This window comes from Cottoperca gobio, chromosome 16 (genome assembly GCF_900634415.1).
Source record: "Cottoperca gobio chromosome 16, fCotGob3.1, whole genome shotgun sequence".
Taxonomy (NCBI): Eukaryota; Metazoa; Chordata; class Actinopteri; order Perciformes; family Bovichtidae; genus Cottoperca; species Cottoperca gobio.
Genome location: NC_041370.1, coordinates 4,560,597 through 4,584,570, shown reverse-complemented (window position 1 = coordinate 4,584,570; position 23,974 = coordinate 4,560,597). Strand labels below are relative to the sequence as shown.

The 23,974-nt window shown below is 39.9% G+C and overlaps 3 protein-coding genes across 7 annotated transcripts; 2 read left to right on the top strand and 1 right to left on the bottom strand.

Annotated features, from left to right (window-relative positions):
* Nucleotides 1–2,743: 2,743 nt before the first annotated feature.
* On the top strand, nt 2,744–14,576 carry lin28aa (lin-28 homolog Aa). Of its 4 annotated transcripts, none has more exons than XM_029452612.1 (4): nt 2,744–2,837; nt 3,720–3,892; nt 7,676–7,860; nt 10,457–14,576. In XM_029452612.1, exons 1-4 carry the CDS (start codon nt 2,828–2,830, stop codon nt 10,677–10,679), a joined length of 591 nt encoding a protein of 196 aa, XP_029308472.1. In that variant the 5' UTR covers nt 2,744–2,827; the 3' UTR covers nt 10,680–14,576. The 4 variants fall into 4 exon arrangements, with proteins under 4 accessions (XP_029308472.1, XP_029308471.1, XP_029308473.1 ...); XM_029452611.1 differs by lacking the exon at nt 2,744–2,837 and adding an exon at nt 3,030–3,211; XM_029452613.1 differs by lacking the exon at nt 2,744–2,837 and adding an exon at nt 3,520–3,619.
* Nucleotides 14,577–15,603: 1,027 nt separating this feature from the next.
* Nucleotides 15,604–19,382, top strand: mecr (mitochondrial trans-2-enoyl-CoA reductase). The gene is made up of 10 exons (XM_029450847.1): nt 15,604–15,939; nt 16,985–17,082; nt 17,226–17,357; nt 17,443–17,586; nt 18,110–18,212; nt 18,344–18,446; nt 18,537–18,610; nt 18,811–18,871; nt 18,966–19,038; nt 19,118–19,382. Exons 1-10 carry the CDS (start codon nt 15,743–15,745, stop codon nt 19,279–19,281), a joined length of 1,149 nt encoding a protein of 382 aa, XP_029306707.1. The 5' UTR covers nt 15,604–15,742; the 3' UTR covers nt 19,282–19,382.
* A 274-nt stretch (nt 19,383–19,656) lies between these two features.
* smpdl3b (sphingomyelin phosphodiesterase acid like 3B) lies at nt 19,657–23,396 on the bottom strand. Of its 2 annotated transcripts, XM_029450846.1 has the most exons (10): nt 23,322–23,396; nt 23,219–23,248; nt 23,048–23,116; nt 22,731–22,944; nt 22,329–22,417; nt 22,082–22,225; nt 21,795–21,964; nt 21,294–21,474; nt 20,535–20,668; nt 19,657–20,421 (listed from the first exon to the last, which is right to left on the bottom strand). In XM_029450846.1, exons 3-10 carry the CDS (start codon nt 23,106–23,108, stop codon nt 20,059–20,061), a joined length of 1,356 nt encoding a protein of 451 aa, XP_029306706.1. In that variant the 5' UTR covers nt 23,109–23,116; nt 23,219–23,248; nt 23,322–23,396; the 3' UTR covers nt 19,657–20,058. The 2 variants fall into 2 exon arrangements, with proteins under 2 accessions (XP_029306706.1, XP_029306705.1); XM_029450845.1 differs by lacking the exon at nt 23,322–23,396 and having other exon boundaries at nt 23,219–23,268.
* Nucleotides 23,397–23,974: the final 578 nt, after the last annotated feature.

Sequence of the window (23,974 nt, the reverse complement as noted above, 5' to 3'; positions counted from 1 at the left end):
TTGTTTTGACTGCACGGTGGGTTCAGAGTTGAACTGACATCTAGTGGTCATTTTATAGAACACAAAGGCACCGTGCTGCCTTCAGGTACTGCCGGTAATTAGAATTCTAAATGTTTTGATGTGCAGTTTAATGTGCATAAAGAGAAGGGAAATTGGCAAACAAGTGTTGCAAATGTTATTTTTATTGTTATTATTATTATTATTATTATTATTATTATTATTATATCCGTGGTGGAAAACAGCTAAATCAAATAGCTTTTTCTTGAGATTTGTTTTTCTTCTATTTATTCCTTTTTAAACGAAAGCAAAATATCTCTTTATTTTTGTATTTATGACTTCCGACTTTGAACAAAAATGATGGGAGTTTAGAAAGTCTCCTGGAAAGCAACATGTCACCAAAAGGACGTCCTGCGGTTTGCTAAAGGAAACATTGTTTGTTCAAACAATAGTATACTGGATTGATTAATTGCAGTTCATAGCTCGTTGCACTTTGGCTGGAGTCCAGCGGTGAGATCTTGGTTTCCGGCCAAAATAATCTGAGGCAGCACTTTGGGCACTGACCCCTCCAGTGGAAATGATCTGGTTTACTGATACTTTATTGGATAGTTGTTCTTGTCTACTGAGCAGTTTGTTTAAGCATAAACTGATATTGCTTCGTGCAACCGGCGATAATTCTGACGTTTGTCCAACAAACTTCATCCTCCTATTGTCGAGGACATTGATGTTTAAGGAGACATAAAGTATATTACAGAATTGTATAATAAAGTGGCGTAAATATTCATCCTTATAAGTGTGAAATTCGGACCCTGCAATATTCACTATTTATGTATCAATCTCCAACTGCACCAACAATAAATAGAAACATTTCTTTATTTCCTATTTAAATTAAATTCAAATTTATTTGCTAAATTCCCCCAAAAATGTAATAAATTAGGTAATTTTATTCGAAATCAGGAAGTTGTAAAATACATGCACATACTTTTACTTTACTTTCAAAAACACAATGGTAAATTAGATTACGAATATTATCTAATTTACCAACTTTTGTCATTTTATATTTCAACATCCCATAATAAAATCTAATTTTCGGAACCATATAAAAAGAAAAAAATCAAATCAGGATGATGAATAAATTTAACAAGGAAAAACAACTTAATACCCGGTTATATTAATACAAATATATTTGGTGTGTGATCGTCTTAATAACAAAACATAATGGTTAATATAATCCCTCCCCGGCCATGAAGCCTGTTTATAAACATATGTATTCCAAGTTTCTTTAAATATATATATTTAACGCATTGTCATGGTGCATATCTTTCTCTGATTTATACTTTTGGCATTTATATAATCTGGGATATTTAATGCTGTCGATTATGTAACGCAGAGGGCCATAAATGCGGGTTTTACGGGTCCACAAGGGGTCGTTGTGGTAGTTGTGATGAAATCGACAGGTCACCTCTGAAACATCCATCAGGCGTCACACACAGAGGTGGAGCTGTGCTTCAATTCACTAAGGAAATACTGAATAAGTGAGGTAATGTTCACAGATAAATGTAACTTATTTAACTGAACAGGTTTACAATTAAGATTAACTTTTCTTTCAAACTCATTTACAAATAAATTGGGTCATCCTTCTGACGTTTGTTGGTATAATCAGAACGAATAAAATATATTTCCTTTCTTTATTCTATGTATTTAATGTCGCCTATAGGTATTTCTAAATGACTCTTATGATATCGTTTTTTGATTCAGCTGGACTGCTTCACTTCCCTCTGTCTTTGATTCATCCATCACTCCACAAGGACACGAGTCAACATCTTAACATGTTGAGATCAATCACTATTGATCCATGAATTCGTTTGACCAGCTTGGCTTGTTTACATGCTGCCATCTTGCATTTGTGGGCAGTTTAAAAAAAAAAACTGTTCTTTATTTTATTTTAGTATTTTAAGTCGTTTTCTTCTATATTAAACTCTCTTTCTCGGTTGTTTGAGACAGTTTCGCTGTTTCTTCTCTGCTGCATAGAAAGGAAACACTCCCCCCCCCCCCCCCCTCTCCAGCTTTTATCTGGATTACCATTACAAACCTTTCTTTGGCATGTTAGGACAGCAGCTAAACAACTCACTGATCGCAAAGAAACGACGATGACACGAAGTAGCCTACAATTAAGTAAATCATTTTAGTGTCTTTCAAATATTCACTTGATTCCTAATTTAAAAAACATGTATTGAACCAAAACTTACTTTTTTTTAAATGCTGGATGTTTTAAAACAGGCACTTCAGGCTTTTAGATCACATTTTAAAGTAGGTAAACCCAAATATTATTTAATTCTGCCTATTTTAGTGTCGTGATTCAAACTCGTTCTGTATAGCGCAGAGGTCCTTTGAGAAAGATCTGAATAAAGCCGGTTTAACTTGTTTTATACAGTCCTGCAAACTGTGCAAACATAGCGTGAAAAATGACCGTAATTGTAAATGTGTTAAGTCACTGAACTTACTCAGAGTATCCTACAAGTCTGGGTAGAAATACCATAATTATATCATGAGAATCTTTCGTTACAAGTGATTGGTCACTTCTCACATGTGGGCCCTTCTATCTACACAATATCCAATATATCCTTGGGGACTATAATTGTGAATCACGTGGACATGACCGAGAGTGTGTGTGGGGGGTTTGTTGGATGAGAAATGGTCATTTGTATTGACCAACACACAGAGCTGACCACCGCAGGAGAGAGAGAGACAGAGAGAGAGAGAGAGAGAGAGAGAGACGAACAACGTGTTTCAGGAAAGAAAGACACTGGGAGTAAACTGGCCCACAAACATGGCAGAAGGTATGTTGGGAGCTGTTGGGGGGGAGTTATGTCTTCTTCTCTTCTTGCATTGTTTTACAGGTTTTTTTTTTTAGGGAAGGGGGGGGGGTGTTCTTCAGTAAAAAATCCTGCTCGGTGACCCCCACCCCCTCCACCCCTCATTGTTTAGGTTGCCAGCCCCCTTTTGTTTACCTCCCTCTCCCGCTTTCCCTCTCGCTGCGCAGTTTCTGCTTTTCGCAGCATTTTGCATGAAAGTGGCAATCTGTGAGGATTACCCAGTTTGAGGGCTAAAAAAAAAAAGCAAAGCAAAAAGGATACTGTAGCTCTGGTGCTACTTCTGACTCAACTCAATTTATCTGAAGACATGGGCTCCGTTTCCAACCAGGAATTCCCAGGTTGAGTAACAGAATAAACTGCATTTCTTTGCGTTTTAAAAGCTTCGAGTTAATTAAGTTGTTTTGTGATGGGGTTGTCTATCTGATTTGAAAGTGGAACATTTTAAAGGCATTGTTCACGCACGTGATGTGCCGCTCGTGCGTCTTTTTCAATGCATTAAACGCTCTTTAGGAGATTCTGACATCATGCAAGCCTCTAAAGTCCCTTATTTTGCACAGACTTCTGGTATTTTCATTGAGAAATAACGTCGTATGTTGTTCAAGTTGCTTTACGAAATTCGTGATAATCGAAATTAAGCCCAAAAAAACCAGCGCCTCAGCTTGTAACTCATTTCATTGATTCATATCGATTGATGATGCAGCAACGCAATAGAAAGAGGAGAAAAGTTTTTTCCGGTATCACGAAATGTAACCCTATTTTTTTTTGTGTGTACTTTTTAAAACAACATTGCATTTACAACAATGTATATCTTTATTTTAGATTTAGTAATTCCACTTTTCATTGCAGGAGTGTGTAAGACCGAGGAGGATGAAGGACCGAGCACCGAGGAGGACTCACAGTCTTTCCACGGGGTTGGCGTGTGTAAATGGTTCAACGTCCGCATGGGCTTCGGGTTCCTGTCCATGACTAACCGAGAGGGATTGCCACTGGACGAACCGGTTGATGTGTTTGTCCATCAGGTAGGATGACTTCTCTCGGTGGGGCTGAAACTGTGACCCAGCAATGCACGGAAACCCAACACCGGCGTTGCATCTCAACAACTGCTAAAAAAAGTATCAACATATATCGGGGCTGAAAATCTACTTCTCAAAAACCCTCTGACCAAGAGTGAGATCACCCCACCTGTTTCCAATACAGCTTAATTACATTTGTTTTGTGTATTGTTGAAACCAGTCAGCGATGACTCATTAGTTTAAGTAAAATGATACCGGAATAATAATACAAAAAAAATGGAAAGGTAACTGGAAACACAACTAACTCTCTCTTCGCAGGAGTTTTGATATGTTAAAAGTTAACATAATATAAGATTAGTTTAGGTTAAATGGGAGTCTTTTTGCAGTGTGGTGGGTGGTTCTCCCCTGAGGGGAACACGTGTTGCAAGCCAGAGGAGAGCTGCGGGCCTCCCTCGTGGTTTTTCATTTTTTTATTAGGGACACTAATATAATGAGAGGGAGAAACAAACGTGTGGTTAGAGATACACACTTAAATATCATGACATCAATGCTTATAAGGTGAAATATAGATCAAATTGAGTGCTGTGTGAGCTGCATGAAAGCTAGTCTTTTTAAGGTGAAGGAAAAGTGCCATTGATTCTTTTCTGAAGCTATTTTGAAGAGTCAATATTTGATCACTTAAGTTTTTGTTTGGAAATGAGGAGTCACATTTTGCCATTTAGCGTTGGATCTGTTTTAAAAAGCATAAGGTTTTAAAATGGTTGACCTCAGTGAATAGACAAGCCATCTGAACATTGATTATTGATCACAACGGGCTTCTAGCACACACCTATGTTAGGAAACATTCATGATTCTACTACTTAATCACTTGTATTTATAAATGACCACCATGACTAAACTTTTGTGAGGGCGGTGCACATTCTCACTTAAATGTAACTTTAGTTGTACGGCTGGTGATGGTCCGATCAAACACGTCTTCACTTGGCTTCATTGTTTCTTTATCAGATTGAGATGAAAGAAAACTTCTCAGTTCTTTAGCCAAATCTTCATTCACCTTCTTGCATAAGACTAGTGAAGTGGGAGGTAGAGAGCTGGGCTGGGGGGGGTGGGGGGGGGGGTTGCATATCCCTCCTACTTCTCATGTGAGTTAGCGCCTCCATTGCTGTCTGATAAGATAAAGGCTTAGCATGTGAATGAGAGGAGTCCCCACTAGCTGCTCATTCACCTCAAGGTTCCTGTCATAAAGTGATTAAAGGCTCTTTGCTGTTCGCTCAACCCCCTCTCTGTGTGTGTGTGTGTGTGTGTGTGTGTGTGTGTGTGTGGCACTGTGTTAAACTAGCTTTAAAGAGGAAAGGAGATCTCAGGGTGTAGTTTCAGTACATTTCCTTGTCCACACCGTGCCACGACCCTCCAGGGCCTCATGCTGTGGAGACATCTGTCTACCAAAGTGCAATTTCTCTTTAAAAGATTTCACTTTATTTGCTGTAGATATATCTATATGAAGTCGGCCTGACATTTAAATTGTATTCTTTAAAGCTTACATGTTCTACACTTGGTTGAATCCAGTTTGCAGACTCTTGCCGGTCTCACTCATTTCTGTTTTTCAGTTGTCTGCTTTTGATGATGCATATAGAGATCTCTCTGTTTTGTGCAGCTGTTGTAACCGACATATTGTTTGACTATCCATAGGAAGTCGGTGCCTGATTAATCATAATGCAACCCAAACAATGAGCTAACTGGGGATAGAAACTTGCAGTTTTGTGCCCCAGTAGTTGGAGATTTACAAGAAGATAGAGAGGGTGGTTTAACTGCACGTGAACTGCCATTATATGCATCTTAGGTAGGCTTAAATTTAGATTAAAAAGTTGTACCGCTCACTGCTTTACTGAAGCATTAACCTCACACTATGCTCTCAATTTATCCCCAACACATGCGTAACCAACGACTTACTTCCCTCTCTGTCACGAGAAAAGGTAGAGACACGCGTGTCAATGATGGATGTTTAGGGGTTATGGCAACGTAAAAGGCCTCAACCCTAAAATTAGTGGCCGTGTGTCAAGGAAAATTAACTCCCAGGGTCCACTGGCCTTTTGTGCAGGTGGACAATAGAGCCATGCATCCGAATGAAGCACCCCTCGACCGTGACCGAGCCCCTCTTTGTCTCAGCAGCAGTCCTGCTATTGTCCCTCGCTGCTCTGATGTCTTTCTCTGCCTCACTTGGCTTCTAGACACATTCTGGACAGAGTTTACAGTAGACCCCACTAATAACGCCTCAACATCAGATCCTTGAAGTTAAAGGCCCCCCCCCCCCCCGTGATCTGTACCTGTGAGTGTGGATATTCTGATGTGGGCATGTGGCTGGTGAGGGTCCGTTATGGGGGTGGGGAAGGTCACACATGGAAGAGGAAATGGGTTAACGGTCACCACGGCAGAGAGGCAGGACTGGATTGGGGCTTTGAGGACGTCCATGTTGCCACTCAAATGTCACGGCTCACCACTTTGCAGCAGATGCTCAACTGCGAGTCGTAGGATTAGAGAAGATGGGGCTTTTGTTTGTTTTTATTGCAGTGGGTGTTGCTAGCTTTCAGATCACTACTTGTATCCTTTTAATTGATAAACTGTCCTAAAGGATTCTCCTGTTGGATTTGGTTTAAAGCGGGCCCTGGTCTCTCCTCACAATAAACTGTGTGCTTTGAGAAACTCTGTTGGATCTCTGGTTGTGCAGACGGTTGTTCATAATTGACGATTGGATGTAACTTTACTCTGAAATGAGATAAAGAAAATGGTATTAATGTCTGTCAAAACAAACCTGCTACATCATGGATCTTTCTTCTTATATCAACAGCCTCTATAGTTGTGACAAGTTAATCTCGCAGTCCCGCCAAGGGACTTTTAGAGAGGGGTTTCCCATGTTGTGTTAGCTTAGCTCTGAGTTTTATACTCAAAACCACTCCACACCTTCCCTTCCCTTCGTCACTCTTTTCTTTTGAGATCGGAAATGTTTCTGGCACGTATAAGAACCTCCTCCAAAGGTCACGGCGGGTGAATATGTAGCTTAGCAGGCGGCTAAGTTAGTGTTTACTCTTAAGCATATTCATACCTTTCCATTGTTTCTCCATTGTTAATTAGCGAACACACCTCCCAACGTTGCTGTCCGTCAGATGCGCTACAAAATAAAATCTTTCACCCAAAAATGTCACATATTTGAAGTGCTGTTATCAAAGGCACATATCAATCATTTGTGCTTTCCCTCAACTTTTATCTTCCACGTCTTTCTGCCAAACAACTATCCAAGGAATGTCACCCTGACCCCCAACCTCCCAGAGAAGCACGCTGCCTTCTCACCCCACCCCCAACCGCTGCACTAACCCCAGCATCCTGCAGTTTAGGGTTAGTGGTGGTGGTCAGTGTGTTAGTGGAGCTTTGTGATGTGGGTGGGAAGAGAGATGGGGTGGGGGCAGCAGTGTGGAATGCTGTTCCCCTGGAGGGGGGGGGGGGGGGGGGGGTGGGTGGGTTGAAGGTTATCCTCATCAGGTTTACCACTCAAACACAGCTAAAAGACAAAGCAGCATTAAGACAACGTGCCTTTTTAATTCAGCGCAGTGTATTAAAGATATCAGTAGAGTGGGAACAGCAACGCTTTGTAGTGCTTGTTCATTTATCAGGTGAGACATAATGATCACCTTAAAATACCTATCGGGCTCTGATGGTATCACTCAGCAAAGCATGGGTGGGGGTTGTTCTTAAGGGCCAAAGTATACCGACTCCTCTTCCTTTGTCACATTTCAGAGCAAGTTGCACATGGAGGGTTTCCGCAGCCTGAAGGAAGGCGAGGCGGTCGAGTTCACCTTCAAGAAGTCATCAAAGGGCCTGGAGTCGCAGCGAGTTACCGGGCCAGACGGCATCCACTGTGTGGGCAGCGAAAGGAGACCCAAAGGCAAGAAGGTCCAGAAGCGACGTTCAAAGGGCGATAAGTAAGCAGGAATGATCTGGAAAAAATTCTAGAATTTGATGAATGCTAGCAGGGAAATGTTCTAAACCTGTAAAGGGACACTTTAAATTAAATTCAAAATGACTCGCCACATTTTGAGATGCTTAGTTTTCATTGGCCAGCAGTCGATTGTGCACCTTTTTACATTAGACGCCCGTAGAGGCTTTATTTCTCAGGAGTCAACAGTCATTGTTGAGTCCAGTTTGGATCAGATATACAATAGAGCTTTAGTTTCCCCATTTTCCTTCCTATTCCTCGACCCCCAACCCCCACCTCCAGCCCTAGCAAGGGTCACACCAGCAGGCTTGACGTGTGACCTGGATCAATAACTGTTTAAATCTGCTGGCCCCTAGTGAAATCACACCCACTGACTCTCGCTCTCTCGCTCTCAAAACCACCAATGTGATTTGTAACTCCAATCACATATCAAAAATGATTTTGAATAACCTAAACATTAATCTAGTTTGTTGGTTATTATAGCAGTCCTTCCTCATTACTGCGATAGAGGTGATTTTTAAAATGTTATTCTATATTTTGGTTTGATTGGTACTTTTTTTTTTTTTACACGATCCTTGAAAAAGTACTTTCAAGAGTTTGGCTTCTGTGAAGGCTACACAAAATTAATGATCAAACTGTAAATATGTTTTCATGAAACATATCTTCTGAAGCTTCAAGGGTTTCATGAAAACAAAGAATAGCCAAGGGGGTCTTGATTTTTGGACCATTCTTTGAATATCAATAATAGCAAGGGGGTTAGAGGTGTATCAACTTCACCTCCCTGTCAGTTGTGATTAGAGCCAGAGAGTAGTCAGTGTGAGAACAGAGATCATTACCGCCTCAAAGAGTCCTGGGAGGCCCGCTGCGACTCAATAACTCTCCCTAGACCACACTGATCCATTACACCCAAAAATCTATGTTAAGACCAGTAGTATACATGGGCATATTGCCTTCACACTACTGTAACCATGATGATGATGATGATGATGATGATGGATAAGATATCATTCCCCTCTAGCGTATTTCATTATGCAACTGGCTGCCGTGTCATTGGTTCATGTATTATTGATTATCACGAATAGTAAGATATCTTTGGAACATCTTAGTTCATGTTTTTCCCACCAAAGTGAACCGCTGTATTTCACTCTAACCTTTTTATAGACCACCTATGTATGTGTGTGTGTGTGTGTGTGTGTGTGTGTGTGTGTGTGTGTGTGTGTGTACGTACAAGTGAGGGTGGGGAAAGAGCTCCTGTCCATTTAATTGATAACAGATGTAAGAGCCCTGGCAAGGGGGTGAAAGGTCGCCGTTGTCATGGCAACAGTGTATGAGTAAATGCAAAAGGGCTGGGGGCTGGGATGGGATTGGGGGTTAGAGAAGTGAAGAGAGGGTGGGAAGGGCAGGGTTCAGAGGTCATTACTGCAGCTTTTTCAGACAAAGGGACCACTTCCCCTTCCCTCCACTTTCCTCCTGATGGATGCTGATGTAGGGAGGTTCTGTGATGTGACGGTATAGACCTTGACACAGGCCCCAACGGCCACACTGACCCCTGTGCAGCCGACCTGTTCAAACGTCATCTGCTGCTACAATGGTGGCAGCGGGTCCGCAGTGGCACAGAGTGACCGCCCCACGCCCACTACCCATCTGTCTTCCACCCCTGCACGCGTGGCCATTCTATAGATTATGTTCGAACAGAGGTTGGCCGATGGCACCCGTGATGGCTCCCGCTGACCCATTTCTAAAGTTCAATGCCGATGAAACGTGCGTCTTAGTTTGATACAATAGAGTCAAACGGGAAGCTTTCGGCAGCGACAAACTGACAAATGGGACAAGCTGTTCGCAATACCTCGAGATGATGAGTCCTGGTAACATACAGGTCCGTGTAAAACTAGGAGTCGCTTCGTCTCTGGTTGCTAATAAGATTTCATACATTTTGGTTTAATTTTGACCATCTAAGAAGCCGACATATTGTTAGACGTCCTGACCTAGTGTGCTCCTCCACAGAGCAATGTGGTGTGACCTGAAATGCCCTTGCAAGATTTGTCTCAAGTCATTCCATGTGAAATGCAGCCATCTAGTGGCACAACGGTGCAACTTAACGTCCCCCGTCACTCCAAGTGTGCTTTGTTTGGATGTTATACCTTCACTGTGCAGTTTCACATTAGAAAGCTTTTTTCACATGTATCTGCTGAAGGAGGAAAGTTTCTCTTTTGATTCATCTTACATTTGAGTTAAAGACAAAACAAATAGTTTGGAAGCCAATTATGCAATATGGCCACATCTTCCTGCGTCCAGCGGTTAAAGCTTTTTCAATTGGGGTGATGGAGGAGATGTGTACAAGTTTACTTTTTGTGGAAGAGCCAGATGTTTCCCTCAAGAATAAGTGGAGACAAAAAAACAGATGAAATGAGAGTGAATATTAGACTTACATTTGCACGGTGGCCTCAAAGAAAACTCCAAAAGATGAATAATGTTGCTCTCAGACATGTAATGATGTCATTGTTGTGTTCAAAGATTCTGTCTTCTGCCCCCAAGTGGCCAAACACGCATTACATGCAACTTAATGCTCTCTGCTCTTGTAGGTGCTACAACTGCGGAGGCCTGGACCACCATGCCAAAGAGTGCAAGTTACCACCCCAGCCCAAGAAGTGCCATTTCTGCCAGAGCATCGACCACATGGTTGCCAACTGCCCAATCAAAGCACAACAGTCCTCACCGGGTTCTCAGGGAAAACCGTCCCCCTTGAAAGGAGACGAGGAGGAGGAGCACAGCCACTCGGCACCGCCTCCCGAGACCTCTGATTAAGCGAGAAAATTGAGCAACACTAACGCCGGGGGAAGCACAGAGGCCAATCAAACCGCTTTGATGGAGAGAGGGGACACATGGATCCCCTTCCACCTGTTGAAGCTGCTTTTGGAACTACCTCAGGTTAAAAAAATAATAATTTTTGCTGATGAAGAATGTTGCTAAAGTTTTTGTTTGTTTGTTTTCAGTTGGTGTAACTCTAGAATACTGCTGTATTATTGCACTCAGGACGCTTTCTAAATGTTTGAGGGGCATGATATTGTAGTGAGCGATGCCATATAACGGATTATCTTAATGAGTTTTTGTAGAATCTGTTCTCTTTATGTGAAACTATGCCCCTCCTGTGGGTATTGTACCTCCTTTTTTGTTTTTGCGTAATACTCGGTAAGTTTGTTTAGTATACAGTTACACTTTTGCTGCCTTACCATTTAGTCTCCTGACTGTTACACCTCACTATCCGACAAGGCAGAGACGTGACAGTCGGTACCTCTGTAATGAATGTTACTTTGCATATCGCATGGGGAATGGGAGGGATCGTGAAAACATATGGGACGGGTTTTAGGGTATAGCTATAGGCAATGTATTGGCATCTGCCGGTATTGCAGTTGACCATCCAGTTATCCTGGGGCCAAATGAATGTCAGACCAGAAGTGGTTTCCAGCTTTTGGTCAAGAGTTATTTTTTTTGTCATTTCATTAGTTTCATCCAGTGTTTTGCTGGCTGTCTAAAGGTGCACGATCTACCTCATTGGTGCATGTTCGGTCTGCTACCGATGCTGTCATTCTTAACCGCTGGTGGTAAACCAAATATTCTCAGAATACAGTTTTAGAGATTATGATTTGAATTGGGATAAAATCAAATCCTTATTGCACTACAGTATTTACACAGCATTGCCATTAGTTGAAATAGATCCTATTAAAGAGTAACTTAACACTCCCTTTGAACATTTGAAGGATGTATCGAAAGCTTGTCCACCATCCAACGACCACTTCTGATGAACCTTTGACTGCTCTCCAGCTGGATGTGGTCAGTTTTTACTTGGGTCTGTGACCAAGCATGGTACCGATCGCTACATCATAGCTGCAGAGTATCGCAAAACACAAGGCTGCCCCCAAGATCTCTTTAGTTGTTTTAAAATGCTTTTTTCATGCTGAATTACTTTATTTAAAAAAACATGACCACATCCTTGGTATCCTAATTTAAAGTGATGATTTTGCATGTTTTACAGATGTCGATTAAATCAACTAATCGATTAGTCGACACAATAACAATTGTCTTTAGTCGAGGACGGCCATAATTATTAGTCGGGGTGTCGTTACTCTTTAAGTCCTGTTGTTCAGCCTGGTGTTAAGTTACTATTTAATCTTTCTGGGAGCTTCGTCAACTTTCCATCTTCAGTATTTTCTCATTTCATTTGGTTGATGTGTAAAGAAATACTGCAACTTTATAATAACCTCAACTTGGATTTGATAGAATTCCAATGCATCATCACTTCTAACACGATACTTGACCTGGACTGAGTTACTGAGGGTCCAGCTAGCTCTCCTCTTGATACTTGAATGAAATGAGGCAGAATCAGACATAATGTTGCCAGTGGGAAGGCTGGTGTTTTTGTTTATATCCAGTGTGATCCATTTGTAGGTAGTTATTTAAGACATTACCTCCCTATAACCCTTTCAGTAGGGTCATAGTTCAGGAACACCAAGCCTGCACAGAGGAGCATGTAGAACTAGATAGCGACTCAGCGTTTTACTCCCGTTTTACAGGAGAAGCTGAAACTACTTTTACACCCAATTTAATATATATGTAAAATTATTCTAAAGCCTTTTAAAAAGTCATACTACTTTATTTATTTTCATCCAAGAGTGCTGCAGCTTCGCCCTCTGCTCCTGTTGATGCCTCTCAGCAAAGAATGTTTTAGTGGACATCAGAAAAGCTGTCGAATGTCATTCAAAGCTATATATGACTTGAGAATATATTTGGGTAACACATTCTTAACATCAAGGTACTCGTATTACCGTGTACATATGTGCTTGATAAATCACTGTCATTGTCCTCGACAATAATTCAATGCAGTAATGAATACAGTGGAACAGTAATATATTGCAACGCACGAGTAACAATATACAGTACATACTCTACAGGTATTATGAGGAGTGACGGTAACTGTGAGTTTTATTTTCTTTGCCTTGTATGATTTTTTTAATTCTTTGTTTTTGTGCACAATGAGCCTTTCAGACGAGAGTCCCATTGTTATTCCTATCTATGCCAAAACCAATGCAATGTTACTCTGCACTAATCATGTGTAAGATGCATTAATTTCTTATATTCAGTTTAATCTTTTATTTTTTTTCTGAACATGTTCCGTATTTTATACTGTATTTTTATTTTATTTTCATATACCACGTACAGTCGGTCGCTGGTTGGGGAGGGAAAAAAAACACTCTTCGGCTCATCTCAGGAATTGCCAATCTGAAAACTCAGGGAATACTTCAGATTGATCAGAAGGAGTCGAGGAGTGTTTATTCAAGACAAGTAGAGACCGAATGTTCATCCGCATGATGTGAAGCGTAGGACAAAAATGCCAAAGTAATATAGGTTTGGTAATGCCTTGGTGCAACAATTTTCTTTTTACTTTTTAAGGAAAATAAATACGATTGTGGCCAAAAAAAAAAGCAAATGAAGTGAAATAGTTTGAGATTCATCCGCTTTTTGACTCTTATACTTTTGTCAACCACCCAGTGTGATGATGATCTTTTATATTTTCTCTTCTTTGACATACCTTGCCATGATATGAAGAAAATGTTCCACTATTATTGTATTTTTTTTCCTCTATAATCGTTGTAGATGGGGATGTAGTAGAATATTGTAAAAGGGATTGGGGCTAGTAGTTTATAATCTGGGGTTGTCTCATCTCAACACATGGCCGATACTTTGGTGTTTCAGACTATCAATGCTTAAGACAAAAGAAAGTGTCATGGATGACTTAACACTCCTATTGTTTCATAAACTCCTGTTTATGGTGGTGTTTTATATACGTTTAATAATTGAATAACTTGATAATTTCACTCAGGATATGAAAGGACGAAAAGATTGTTAAAGTGCTCTGATTAGATGGAATGGTTTACGTTTCTGTGTATTTTTATGTTGAATTTACCACCAATGATTGTAGTGCTAGTATATCCTCTAACTTGAACACTTTCCTTTCTCTCCAATTGAAGAAGGGACACACATGGATGACTTTTGTTATCAATCTGTAATTAACTTTTGTTTAAAAACCATGGACTAACTCGTCTGTCAAACTCTTACTTGGATTCTGACGCCCACTATTTAGATAAAGGTCGAATGGAAGTGTTGTATTGTAATGTTTGCAATATTCTGCTGTACTTAGTGATGTTTTCAAAGTATCATTTGGAAACTAAAGTCATTGAAAGACATTCTGACTGCAACAAACCTGTTTGAACCCTCAGTGGTGTGTTATTGTGATTTCAATGTCGGGTGTTAGATGGGTCAGATATACCTTGAAAATCCAAGGACTTGTAAGAATATGTGCTCAGGGCAACATTTGAAGCACGTCAAAGCATTCTGTATCACAGTTTGCGTTACGTGTGCTTTTCATGGTACATCTTGTTTGTGACCATCAGCCATTAAATCTGTGGTGTTGTATCTTATCGGATAAATGGCTAGAGCTACTTCCAAAAATATGTGCATTTATAACTGATGATTGTATCAATGTTTACTGCCATAAAACGACATCTATCTTGATCCATCTTATCTTGATTTAATGGCTAGTTTGTCAATGATGAGCAGCATGTAGGCTTTTCAAAGTATTACTGTGATTATGTTTCCATATGTAAAGATCTGCTCCATTTCCTAGTAAATGTCAATATTCATGTGTCTCTTTTGCCTGCTTTTTTTTTTCCAGCTCATCCAAACAAAGGAATAATTCTTACTTTTAAAATCCTACTGGTATAAATGTGCACATGTATTTATCCGAAAGGTGTGTTGAGAGTATCAAAAGTAATCACTGTGCAGAAGGGCACCTTTACAAAAGAGGATATACCAGCCAAAAGGATTTCTGTAATACTTTTAATAAGGGTTTATGATTAATCTATAAAGTCTTAATACATTCATTTGCAATACATATTAAAAAAGGCATTAATTTAAACTTGTAAACACAAAGTAGAGCTTATTATAAAATAGTACCCAGTATTTTGTTGGTAAAGTAGGTCAAAGTGGAGATACGGTTTTAAGTAATTTCCTTTTATAGTGTGTTAAAAGGTTTATTCTACAAGTAAAAATTCTGAAATGTTTAAATAGCCATATGCTTTGGTTGTAAAATATTCATAATGTTGTATAAAAAGTATACAACATTCAAATATTGTAGAGGTAGTTGCGTAACAGTTACAACAATGTAGGACTGGAACTTAAACAGCTGCTTACATATCAATATATTTATTGTAAATGTAATATATTTGGGGTTTGGACATGAAGGTGAGACTTTCTCAATGCAATGTTTTGCTATTGTTAGACTTTTAAAAAACAGTAAATATTAAACACAGCTTAATCGATAATGAAAACCATCAGTTTTATTTATTTTGTATTTAATTTACAATTCCAGTTGATTGCAGTCTTATAGTACTTCTTAGATGTAGAGAATTGGAAGTATATACAGACATACTTTAGTAGATGCAACACCACTGTCGATAAGAGTACGTGTTGTTTGTCTAAAAAAATAAACTTCTGACCAAAGAAAAAGCACACAGGATGTTACCAGGTTTCATTACACGAAGTGCAATACATAAAAACACATTAATTTCCTCTTTTTCTGTCTGGGAACTCCCCGAAACCAAAAAGTAATGTACCATGGTTCTAGCTAATAACAGTGCAGTACCGCCTGTATCCACCAGGGGCGCTGTTCTTTGTTTATCATTTCAATGACAACCTCAAAATCCAATATGGCCGTACAGTGAGAGGAAAGCAAGCAAAACGCACAGTTCACACGTCAAATATTGTTGTATAGTGGAGTTACTTTTATGGTTTAAAGTGAACCTCTGGTCGCGATGTGGCTGCCATTTCACACAGTGTGTTTGAGGAGCCAGAAGGTGTGCAGAAGAAGCGTCGCCGCTGCTCTGTCACAATGTTCAAGGCACAGCGAAAATGCTAACGTGTCTCTCTTCAGTCATTCCGCTGGACTCGCAGCACAAACATGCAAGACTCTTCTGTTCAGAAAACACGGAGACCCTTCTAAAGTCGTTCAGTAAGCCTGTCTTAATGCACATTATTGTTTATTCGTCCCTGTGAACATGCACACGCAATAGCTACAGTTGATATGCGGCCAAAAGATGCTCTTAAAAAGGAGGAACTGGTTGCTATGGCAGACGTCCATTTGCCATAGCAACCAGTTATTCTATATTCTTTAAGTCTCTTGTAAAATGTAATAATACTGCTTGAAAACACGTCTGATAAAGTTTAAATATCACCTTATTGCCCCTTGTAGTTTTCTATTGCGATTTCTTCTTTGCCTTAATGTGGCGTGCCATGTCATGCACGGCTCATTACTGCCCCCCTCAGGTCGGAGGGCGAACAACACCCACTGACAAAGCATAGACTGTATGGTTACATTTGTAGTGGCTGAAGGGGGAAGCACAAAGTTGGCATTTATGCTTTATCGGAAGTGTTTTTAAAAAGTATTTTTGACTTGAGATGAGTAAGACTGTGCTGGTGCCATAGTCCAAAAATAAATAAATCAAGCTTTACTGAATAGAATGTAGATTAGGGCTTCAGCTATTTATATGAATTATTATATAAAGAAAAGTGTCCATTGAAATTTCCAATCCAAGATGTGAAATGTGATTGCTTGTTTTGTTCAACCAACGGTCAAAAAATCCAGTGCTAATCAATTTACAGCAACAGACAAAAGCAAAATAATCCCACATTTGATAGCTGGAACTTGACTCAAATGATTTATCGATATTCAAAACTGTTTAATTTTCAATCAATCAATTATTCCATTCCTTGTTTCAGCTCTAGTGAATATCCTAATGTACTGTTTATGTTTTACATTAATGTTTGCACCTTGAGTAATGTCATACACTGTTGTCTATGATGTGTCTAGGATACCACGCCAGCTTTTTTACATTTAAAAACTAAAACATTGTTTCCAATATTCTTTTATTCAGACATGTAAAGCTATTCTATCTGTGACTAAGTCTGTATTTCATACATTAGAATCTTGTCACCAAACTAAAAACAACATGTCGTATACATGCTCTTTTGTACATGTGAGTTTTTTTTATTGCCAGGTTGGAGGATATAGATCTGCCCACTATAGGTGAAAAGGATGTCCTGGTTAAAATGCTTGCAGCTCCAATCAACCCATCTGACATCAACATGATTCAAGGTACCAAACATCAGACAGCAGCACCCATACAGTAATTTGAAACAGCTCCACCAACAGGAACAAGATAAGAAACCAAACACAGTATTTATTTTTGTATGGTATGAAGATCACCTGTTTATCTGAAAGTGGGTTTTTTTCATCAGGTACTTATGCTATCCTGCCTGACCTCCCAGCTGTTGGGGGCAACGAGGGAGTGGCCCAGGTCGTAGAGGTGGGCAGTCAGGTGACGTCCCTCAAAACAGGAGACTGGGTTATTCCAAAAGATACTGGTCTAGGTAACAAGAACAGCTTGACTTACATAAATAAGTATTAACAACATGAACATGAGCTACTAAGAAAGTTGTGCCTTTTTGTGAGCAGGGACGTGGAGGACGGAGGCAGTGCTAGCAGAGGACGATGTTATCTCGCTGCCGAATGACATTCCCTTGTTGTCTGCCGCCACTCTGGGAGTGAATCCTTGTACTGCCTTCAGGATGCTCTCTGACTTTGAATATCTCAATCCAGGTAATCATTTCCACACACAGGGTCTTATCCTTATTTATGTTTCATACACATTCAGGGGTAGACATAGAAGGAGTCCTTTTTACACTTCCAAAAGGAAATGTTGGTTAGGGCACAAAAGTTTATTATTGACTATGTTTCAATCCTACTTGGATCTTCGTCTTTTTTTACCTGGCAAAGATCCAAGTAGGATCGTACAGTAAATAATAAACCTGTGTGGCATGAAGTAACTGTGCTGGCCCTTGTTGTAGAAACTCTCAGCTTTTGTTAGCATGCTTGTTTTAAAAGAACCACTAAAGCACAGGTGACTTACAGAAGTAATCCTTACTTCACTCAGTGAATTTAAAGCCACTGCCCTGCTCAGCTTTATGGGCGTGAACTTGCGTAGGAAGAAATCCTGCTGGTAGAAACATGATGGGAACAACGCGCCCAATTAAAGTGCTTTACTTATTTTCTAAAACATGACATGCTGTGTAGTTTTTAGAGCCATCATGTGACAGTTTCTTGCAATCTGCTGTCCTTGCAGGTGATTCTGTGATCCAGAACGCAGCCAACAGTGGAGTTGGGCAGGCTGTAATACAGATTGCAGCTGCGAGGGGAATACACACTATCAACGTCGTCAGAGACAGGTGAACTCGAGTCTTTTCAGGGGACTAAACGCTTCAGTCCTAATCTCTGGCTCAGGTTATCAGTCCTCATGAGAGTATTTTGTGTGCTTCACTTTATGACTGTAATGAACTTCTTCATTGTTACTACAAAGGCCAGAGTTCACACAGCTCAGTGATAGGCTGAAGGCCATGGGAGGAACTCACGTACTCAAAGAAGAGACACTGAGGCGGCCCGAGATGATGGAACTGTTCAAGGTCTGTGGCTCTGAAGACATCTTAAAAGATACGATCATGCAGCTTTGGCTATTTTGCTAATATAATATTGTTCTTTTTTCTTTTAAAAAGACCTGTACAAAGCCTAAACTGGCACTGAATGGAGTCGGAGGCAAGAGCGCAACAGAACTGCTCCGTCATCTACAGTGAGGATCATCAGAAACAGAAAATCTGATCATAAAATGACACAATTCCCATATACTCTCATGTACTTTGCACTTTTTTTACTCATTGCACTTAATGTTTTTTATTGTTGTCGTATGTACAGACAGAAAACATGGGAGGTTTTATATTTTTTTATATTTTTTGCCCTGAGGGGACAATAAACGTATTAAATGGATTCCAGGTTTGGAGGATCTATGGTGACGTATGGAGGGATGGGCAAACAGCCAGTGACTGTCCCTGTGGTAAGATGAAACATCCTACAGCCTCCAAGATTCAACATTACATTTCACAGAGACACTTTTCTCTCAGTACGCTCCCTGAACTTGTTCTCTCCAGAGTTCTCTCATTTTCAAGGATGTGAAAGTTCGGGGATTTTGGGTCACACGGTGGAAGAGAGATCACTCGAGCGGTGAGACGGCATTGATTTTCCTATTTCTTTAAAAGTTTCAATTAATTTAATGCTAATATTATACGAAATTTCTCCGTAGATGGAAGAGCATTCAGAGCCATGCTGGATGAACTGTGCCACCTCATCCGGCGGGGAAAGTTGACCGCTCCTGCCTGTACCGAGGTGGGCCTCCAAGACTACAGCGAGGCTCTGGACGCGGCGATGCAGCCGTTCACTTCAGCTAAACAGGTCTTGGTTATGTGAACGGTGAAGGTGACAAGACTGTAACCGCAGGACTGCCACGTCATTTTTGATTCGTCAATGAAATACACTGCTCAAGCTCAATAAACGTGTCTTCACAGCAGGCTCAAAGTCTGTCATCTGTTATGTTATGACATTTTAAGTTCCCTGATCGTTATTAAAAAGTCATTATGTCTTTATATAGCGATATGGGATCACAGGAACCTAGATAATGTAGCTTTATCTGATAATAAAATGGGTTTCTAAGTTATATGGGGCATGAGCGCAATTGTTATCAATGAACAGATTTACTGTCGTGATAAAACTGATATTAACGGTGCATTAATTCCTGCTGTGAGAATCGCATTCAACCAATAAACAACTGTTTTTTTTGTTGCCATTTCTGGTTTTATTAAATTGACACAGAAGAGTTTGACGGGAAAGCTTCAAACATTGATTTGATCCAGAACATCACAGTTGAATAAAATGTACTTTATCCTCTGGAGCCACATTAAAACCACAAAGATCTTTTCTATTGACTGGAAATTAAGATATTCAACCAGCACCAATAAACCAAGGTCAAAAGCCACACCAAAGATTGCTGAAGCCAAAGGTTGTGTTTTCCCTACTTAAGTACGTGCTTCACCTGAATTATAGATGTCATACGATTTAATCCTGTGATATTAAATATTTACATAACCACAATTATCTTGATTTTTAGTTTCTCTATCCAATCACTCCTTGAAGCTTGAATAATGCATTTTAAACATCATGAGTAATAAGATACTGTAGAGATCATCATTACCGATTGGCCAGCACCACACCTACAGCCACGGAGAGGACCGGCAGCAGCCCCCCATACATAACAGCAGCCCCTTCTTTTTCCACACAGCGTTCATACCTTTCAAAGTCTACCTCTCTGGCTGCACACACGTGGTCAATGCGACAGTCGCTGTTACACTCAGTCAGGTCATAGTTCACAGAGTTGAACTCGTAGTACTTCTGCAGGTAGCAGCGGTCATTGGCAATACGCTCCAGAGTCTGATGCATGGAGGCCGGGGAGGCGTCCGGTACTCTGAAGCTCTCTGTGAGCCGATACTCCTTCTCCCAGCGTCCTCCGGCTGCATTAGCGCGAGTCAGGTTCAGATAATACGTCACCACATCCTGAGTGCGTTTCAGAAACAGAAACCATAAAAGCGTTAGGTGTTTTTTGTTGTTGTTGTGTGGAAGATGTATATTGCAGCTTCTAAACATATGTGAATGGGAATGATACAGACTTTAACCAGGAGTGTTTCGGTGTCATATTCAAAGACACGAATCCCGGGGTTGTTGGCTCCATCCACAACTCCAGGAAGTGTTGTTTTCCAAGGTGTGACACCTGGACTGAGGAACATTGTACTGATAGGAGAGCCTGTAGAAACACAAGTTACAGGACATCACAGTCAATAAAAGTCCAAACTAAGCAACCTAAATACAAACCAATCAAGAGAAGCATTAGTAGTAGCAGTAGTACTAGAATCAGGGGTGGAATGTTATGAAGTACAAATACTACAAGTACTGCATTTAAGTACAATTATGAGGTTTACTTGAGTATTTGCATTTTAAGCTGCTTCATACTTGTACTCCACAACACTTTGGAGGAACATGTTGTTCCATAACTTTAGTTAGAAGTTACTTTGCAGATTTAAATGATTAATATAAAATATATATCAACTTATAAAGTATGTTGTATTATTATTATTATAGGTTAAGCTACCCAGCAGTATATTATGTCATTTTCCAAAGCTTTACAAGCTGCAACATTAAAGTGATGTTTATACATAAATGCATCAATAATTATAATATAATATATATTATTCTGATGGGTCATTCTGCTTAATGAGTACTTTGACTTCTGGTACTTTAAGTATGTTTTGATGCTTTCATACTTTCACTTAAGCAAGATTTTGAATGCAACACTGTGGTATTGTTACTTTTACTCAAATATCTGAATACTTCTTCCACCACTTATTAGTATTAGAACAGTCCGACCTTACCGTCTGAGTCGTAGAACATTCTGAAGCTATCGGTGTGATGATGGCCGAAGAACTGTCCACGTATGACTGAATGATGCTTCTGAATTAAATCCAAGTATAGCTTGTTGAATGCAGGCACGAACCACGGCTTACTTCTCTTCTTCTCGAAGAAACCTGGGGGCACGTGGCCTATGATGTACACCTGGTAGAACAAACAAGCAAAAAAGATCTATTTTTATTCACAGTAGCCAGAATTCAACTGTTTTAATGTATTCATCTGTTTGCGAGGCATGAGTTAAAATTACCCTCAGATTTAAGGAATGTACGGTTGTGAAAGTTAGATTACTCATACAGGGGAATACAACTAAAGTATACTTCCTGTTTACCCTGGTAACCAGCGTTAAAAAGAGGTATGAGGTTTTTATTACTCACTGTTTTATTGCCCTTTATACAGTAATTCAAACGTGACATTAAATCCAATTTAACCCGCGTTGCAAGGCACAGAGAGAAAAGATGCTTTGCCTTTTCGTTGTTGTTGGCGGCCTCTTTAAGAACCTGATCCGCCCAGAGAAACTGGCCCGCTGGGTCGACCATGTCCTTGGTCACGTTGTTCTGGTCATAGTAGAGGTTAGTGTTGAGGACCAGCATCCTGAAACCTGCTCGATTGAGCAGCTTTTCCGTGTAATATCCACCTATGTAAAGAAAAATATCGCAGAAAATGCATGACACAATTGGACGAATGCATAATGCCATGTGTCATAAATTGTGTTCATATCAAAAGAATAAATATCAAAGAAGGCTCTATCTACCTTTTTTAAATGTTCCCTGGGACCCGGGATCCAACCACTCCTGCCACATTTCTGCTGTCTGGTTATAGATGTGGTTTGGGCCAGCAGGAAGCTGGCTCTTAGGGTGGTAGTCATGGTTTCCCAGAGCAGGGTACACTTTAGTGTCTAAGGAAGGCAGTAATTTAAAGTTTTCATCAATACTACATCTCTACAGTGAATGTTGTTGTTCTCCCTTGAATACACTAAATGTCTCTGAACTCACACTTACTTGGAAACACCTGATTTATAATGTGGGTAAGGTTGCTGATAATGGAGAGCACTGCATCTTCTCCCAGGTCTACATGTGGTGTGTCATCTCTGTGTAGCCAAACAAATAGATAGAAAATGGTTTTAGGATTAAATGGTGAATGGGGAAGTGATTATATTTTAGGCTGCACATTTGTAGAGGGTTCGTTTAAACAGAGTCGGAATATAATTTACAATGGAGGCCTATTTCAATATTATTTTAGTGTATCAATTCTTCCATGATAATTCATTAAAAAAAAACATAAACACAATGGTTAACAGGTCATCCAAGAATTTCTCTCTAGAAATGGACTTGGGACTCGACAAGATAGCACCAAGCTGTGAATTCTTTATTTTTTTTAATCGACCTAAAGCAGATAGATACCCTGTCCAAACAATGAAGTCCGGGTCTGGTAGAATATCCTTCATGGCATACACAGAGGAGTTTATAAGACTCCATGGCGAGTCACAAGCATAGTCTCCAAATTCCCCCGCATTGGCTGCGGGTCGTTTGCCACTAGATTGGCACACAAGTTCAGGATTATCGCTCAGTTTGTATGTTGGGTCCCAGTGCTGATCCGTAATGTGCCAGAAGTTCCCTGGAAAAAAACGAAGCGTAATTGCGCACATGAAGTTGTCTCTGCAATATGATAGGAGTTTATCAAAAACATTTTATTTCAACAATATAAGCAGGCTACTTACCTGACAGTGCGGCGACCTCTTTAAAAAGCAGACAAGATAAGATCAGCCTTACTGTTGACATGTTGAACTCTTTGAGGAAGAAAAACGTCGGACAAAAGTTAAGTCCAGGTTTGAAAGGTAAGCCTATAAAGATAAGACACAGATAATCATGACGCGTCCAATATTACCTACCTCTGATTGATTGCCTTTTGTAAGCCACACCTGGCGTAAAAAGAAGTTGAAATGTCAATGTGCATTGTTTATACATTAAAAGGAGAAGTAGCTCAGAACACACCAATTGTAGTAGCCTAAACCAGTATCCAGACTATGCAGACACATCTATAGCATGTATAGGCTCCAAAATTTAATTCAGAGAAAGAAACAGTGTGATTACAATATGTATGTATAGGATGCATATTTGAGATTGCCATAAAAGGACATCAGATACACAAATTCGGGTACTTGAGTGCCGAATCCCTCCATACGATTTTTATGTGGGCTAAAGATAAAATCAGTAGTCATACTTCTATAGTTCCCTCTATTTTACATTTTAAGTTTACAGTAGACCTATAGTTGTACGGGTTTTCACAGCACAATGGGTGCACGTTTTGCTTTAATCAGTGTGTTAATGTTTCCATTTTTGCTACACTGTAAATGTTATATTCCATTGAATATAAAAAGGCACTTCTTGAGGTGCGTATGTTGCCTTTGTGTAATGCTCGTACTTCGCGGAGATCGGGTTGTAATTTATAGACTACTAACTGTTAACATAATTTATTTTCTTTCCTTACAGTTTATATTCATCCGTAAAATATTAGGGTACTCCATCAGAAGAACCTTCAAAAGATAGATATTAGGTAGACATTTTAGAATAAGATTTTAGTTATTGTAACCTCTTTAGATAAAGTATTACACGCAATGTTTCTAACGGGACCTGAAGGCAGCACT

What these genes read in the sequence shown, in the direction of transcription:
- lin28aa (XM_029452610.1), top strand. Translation starts at nt 3,565, where the DNA reads ATGATGCAGCAACGCAATAGAAAGAGGAGAAAAGTTTTTTCCG. An exon ending in GAGGAGAAAAGTTTTTTCCG is followed by an intron (nt 3,608 to 3,719) that starts GTATCACGAAAT and finishes TTTTCATTGCAG; the next exon opens with GAGTGTGTAAGACCGAGGAG. An exon ending in CGACGTTCAAAGGGCGATAA is followed by an intron (nt 7,861 to 10,456) that starts GTAAGCAGGAAT and finishes CTGCTCTTGTAG; the next exon opens with GTGCTACAACTGCGGAGGCC.
- mecr (XM_029450847.1), top strand. Translation starts at nt 15,743, where the DNA reads ATGTGGCTGCCATTTCACACAGTGTGTTTGAGGAGCCAGAAGGTGTGC. An exon ending in GACCCTTCTAAAGTCGTTCA is followed by an intron (nt 15,940 to 16,984) that starts GTAAGCCTGTCT and finishes TTTTATTGCCAG; the next exon opens with GTTGGAGGATATAGATCTGC. An exon ending in GAAGAGAGATCACTCGAGCG is followed by an intron (nt 19,039 to 19,117) that starts GTGAGACGGCAT and finishes ATTTCTCCGTAG; the next exon opens with ATGGAAGAGCATTCAGAGCC.
- smpdl3b (XM_029450846.1), bottom strand. Translation starts at nt 23,108, where the DNA reads ATGTCAACAGTAAGGCTGATCTTATCTTGTCTGCTTTTTAAAGAGGTC. An exon ending in CCGCCAACAACAACGAAAAG is followed by an intron (nt 21,475 to 21,794) that starts GCAAAGCATCTT and finishes TTGTTCTACCAG; the next exon opens with GTGTACATCATAGGCCACGT. An exon ending in CCGAAACACTCCTGGTTAAA is followed by an intron (nt 20,422 to 20,534) that starts GTCTGTATCATT and finishes AAACGCACTCAG; the next exon opens with GATGTGGTGACGTATTATCT.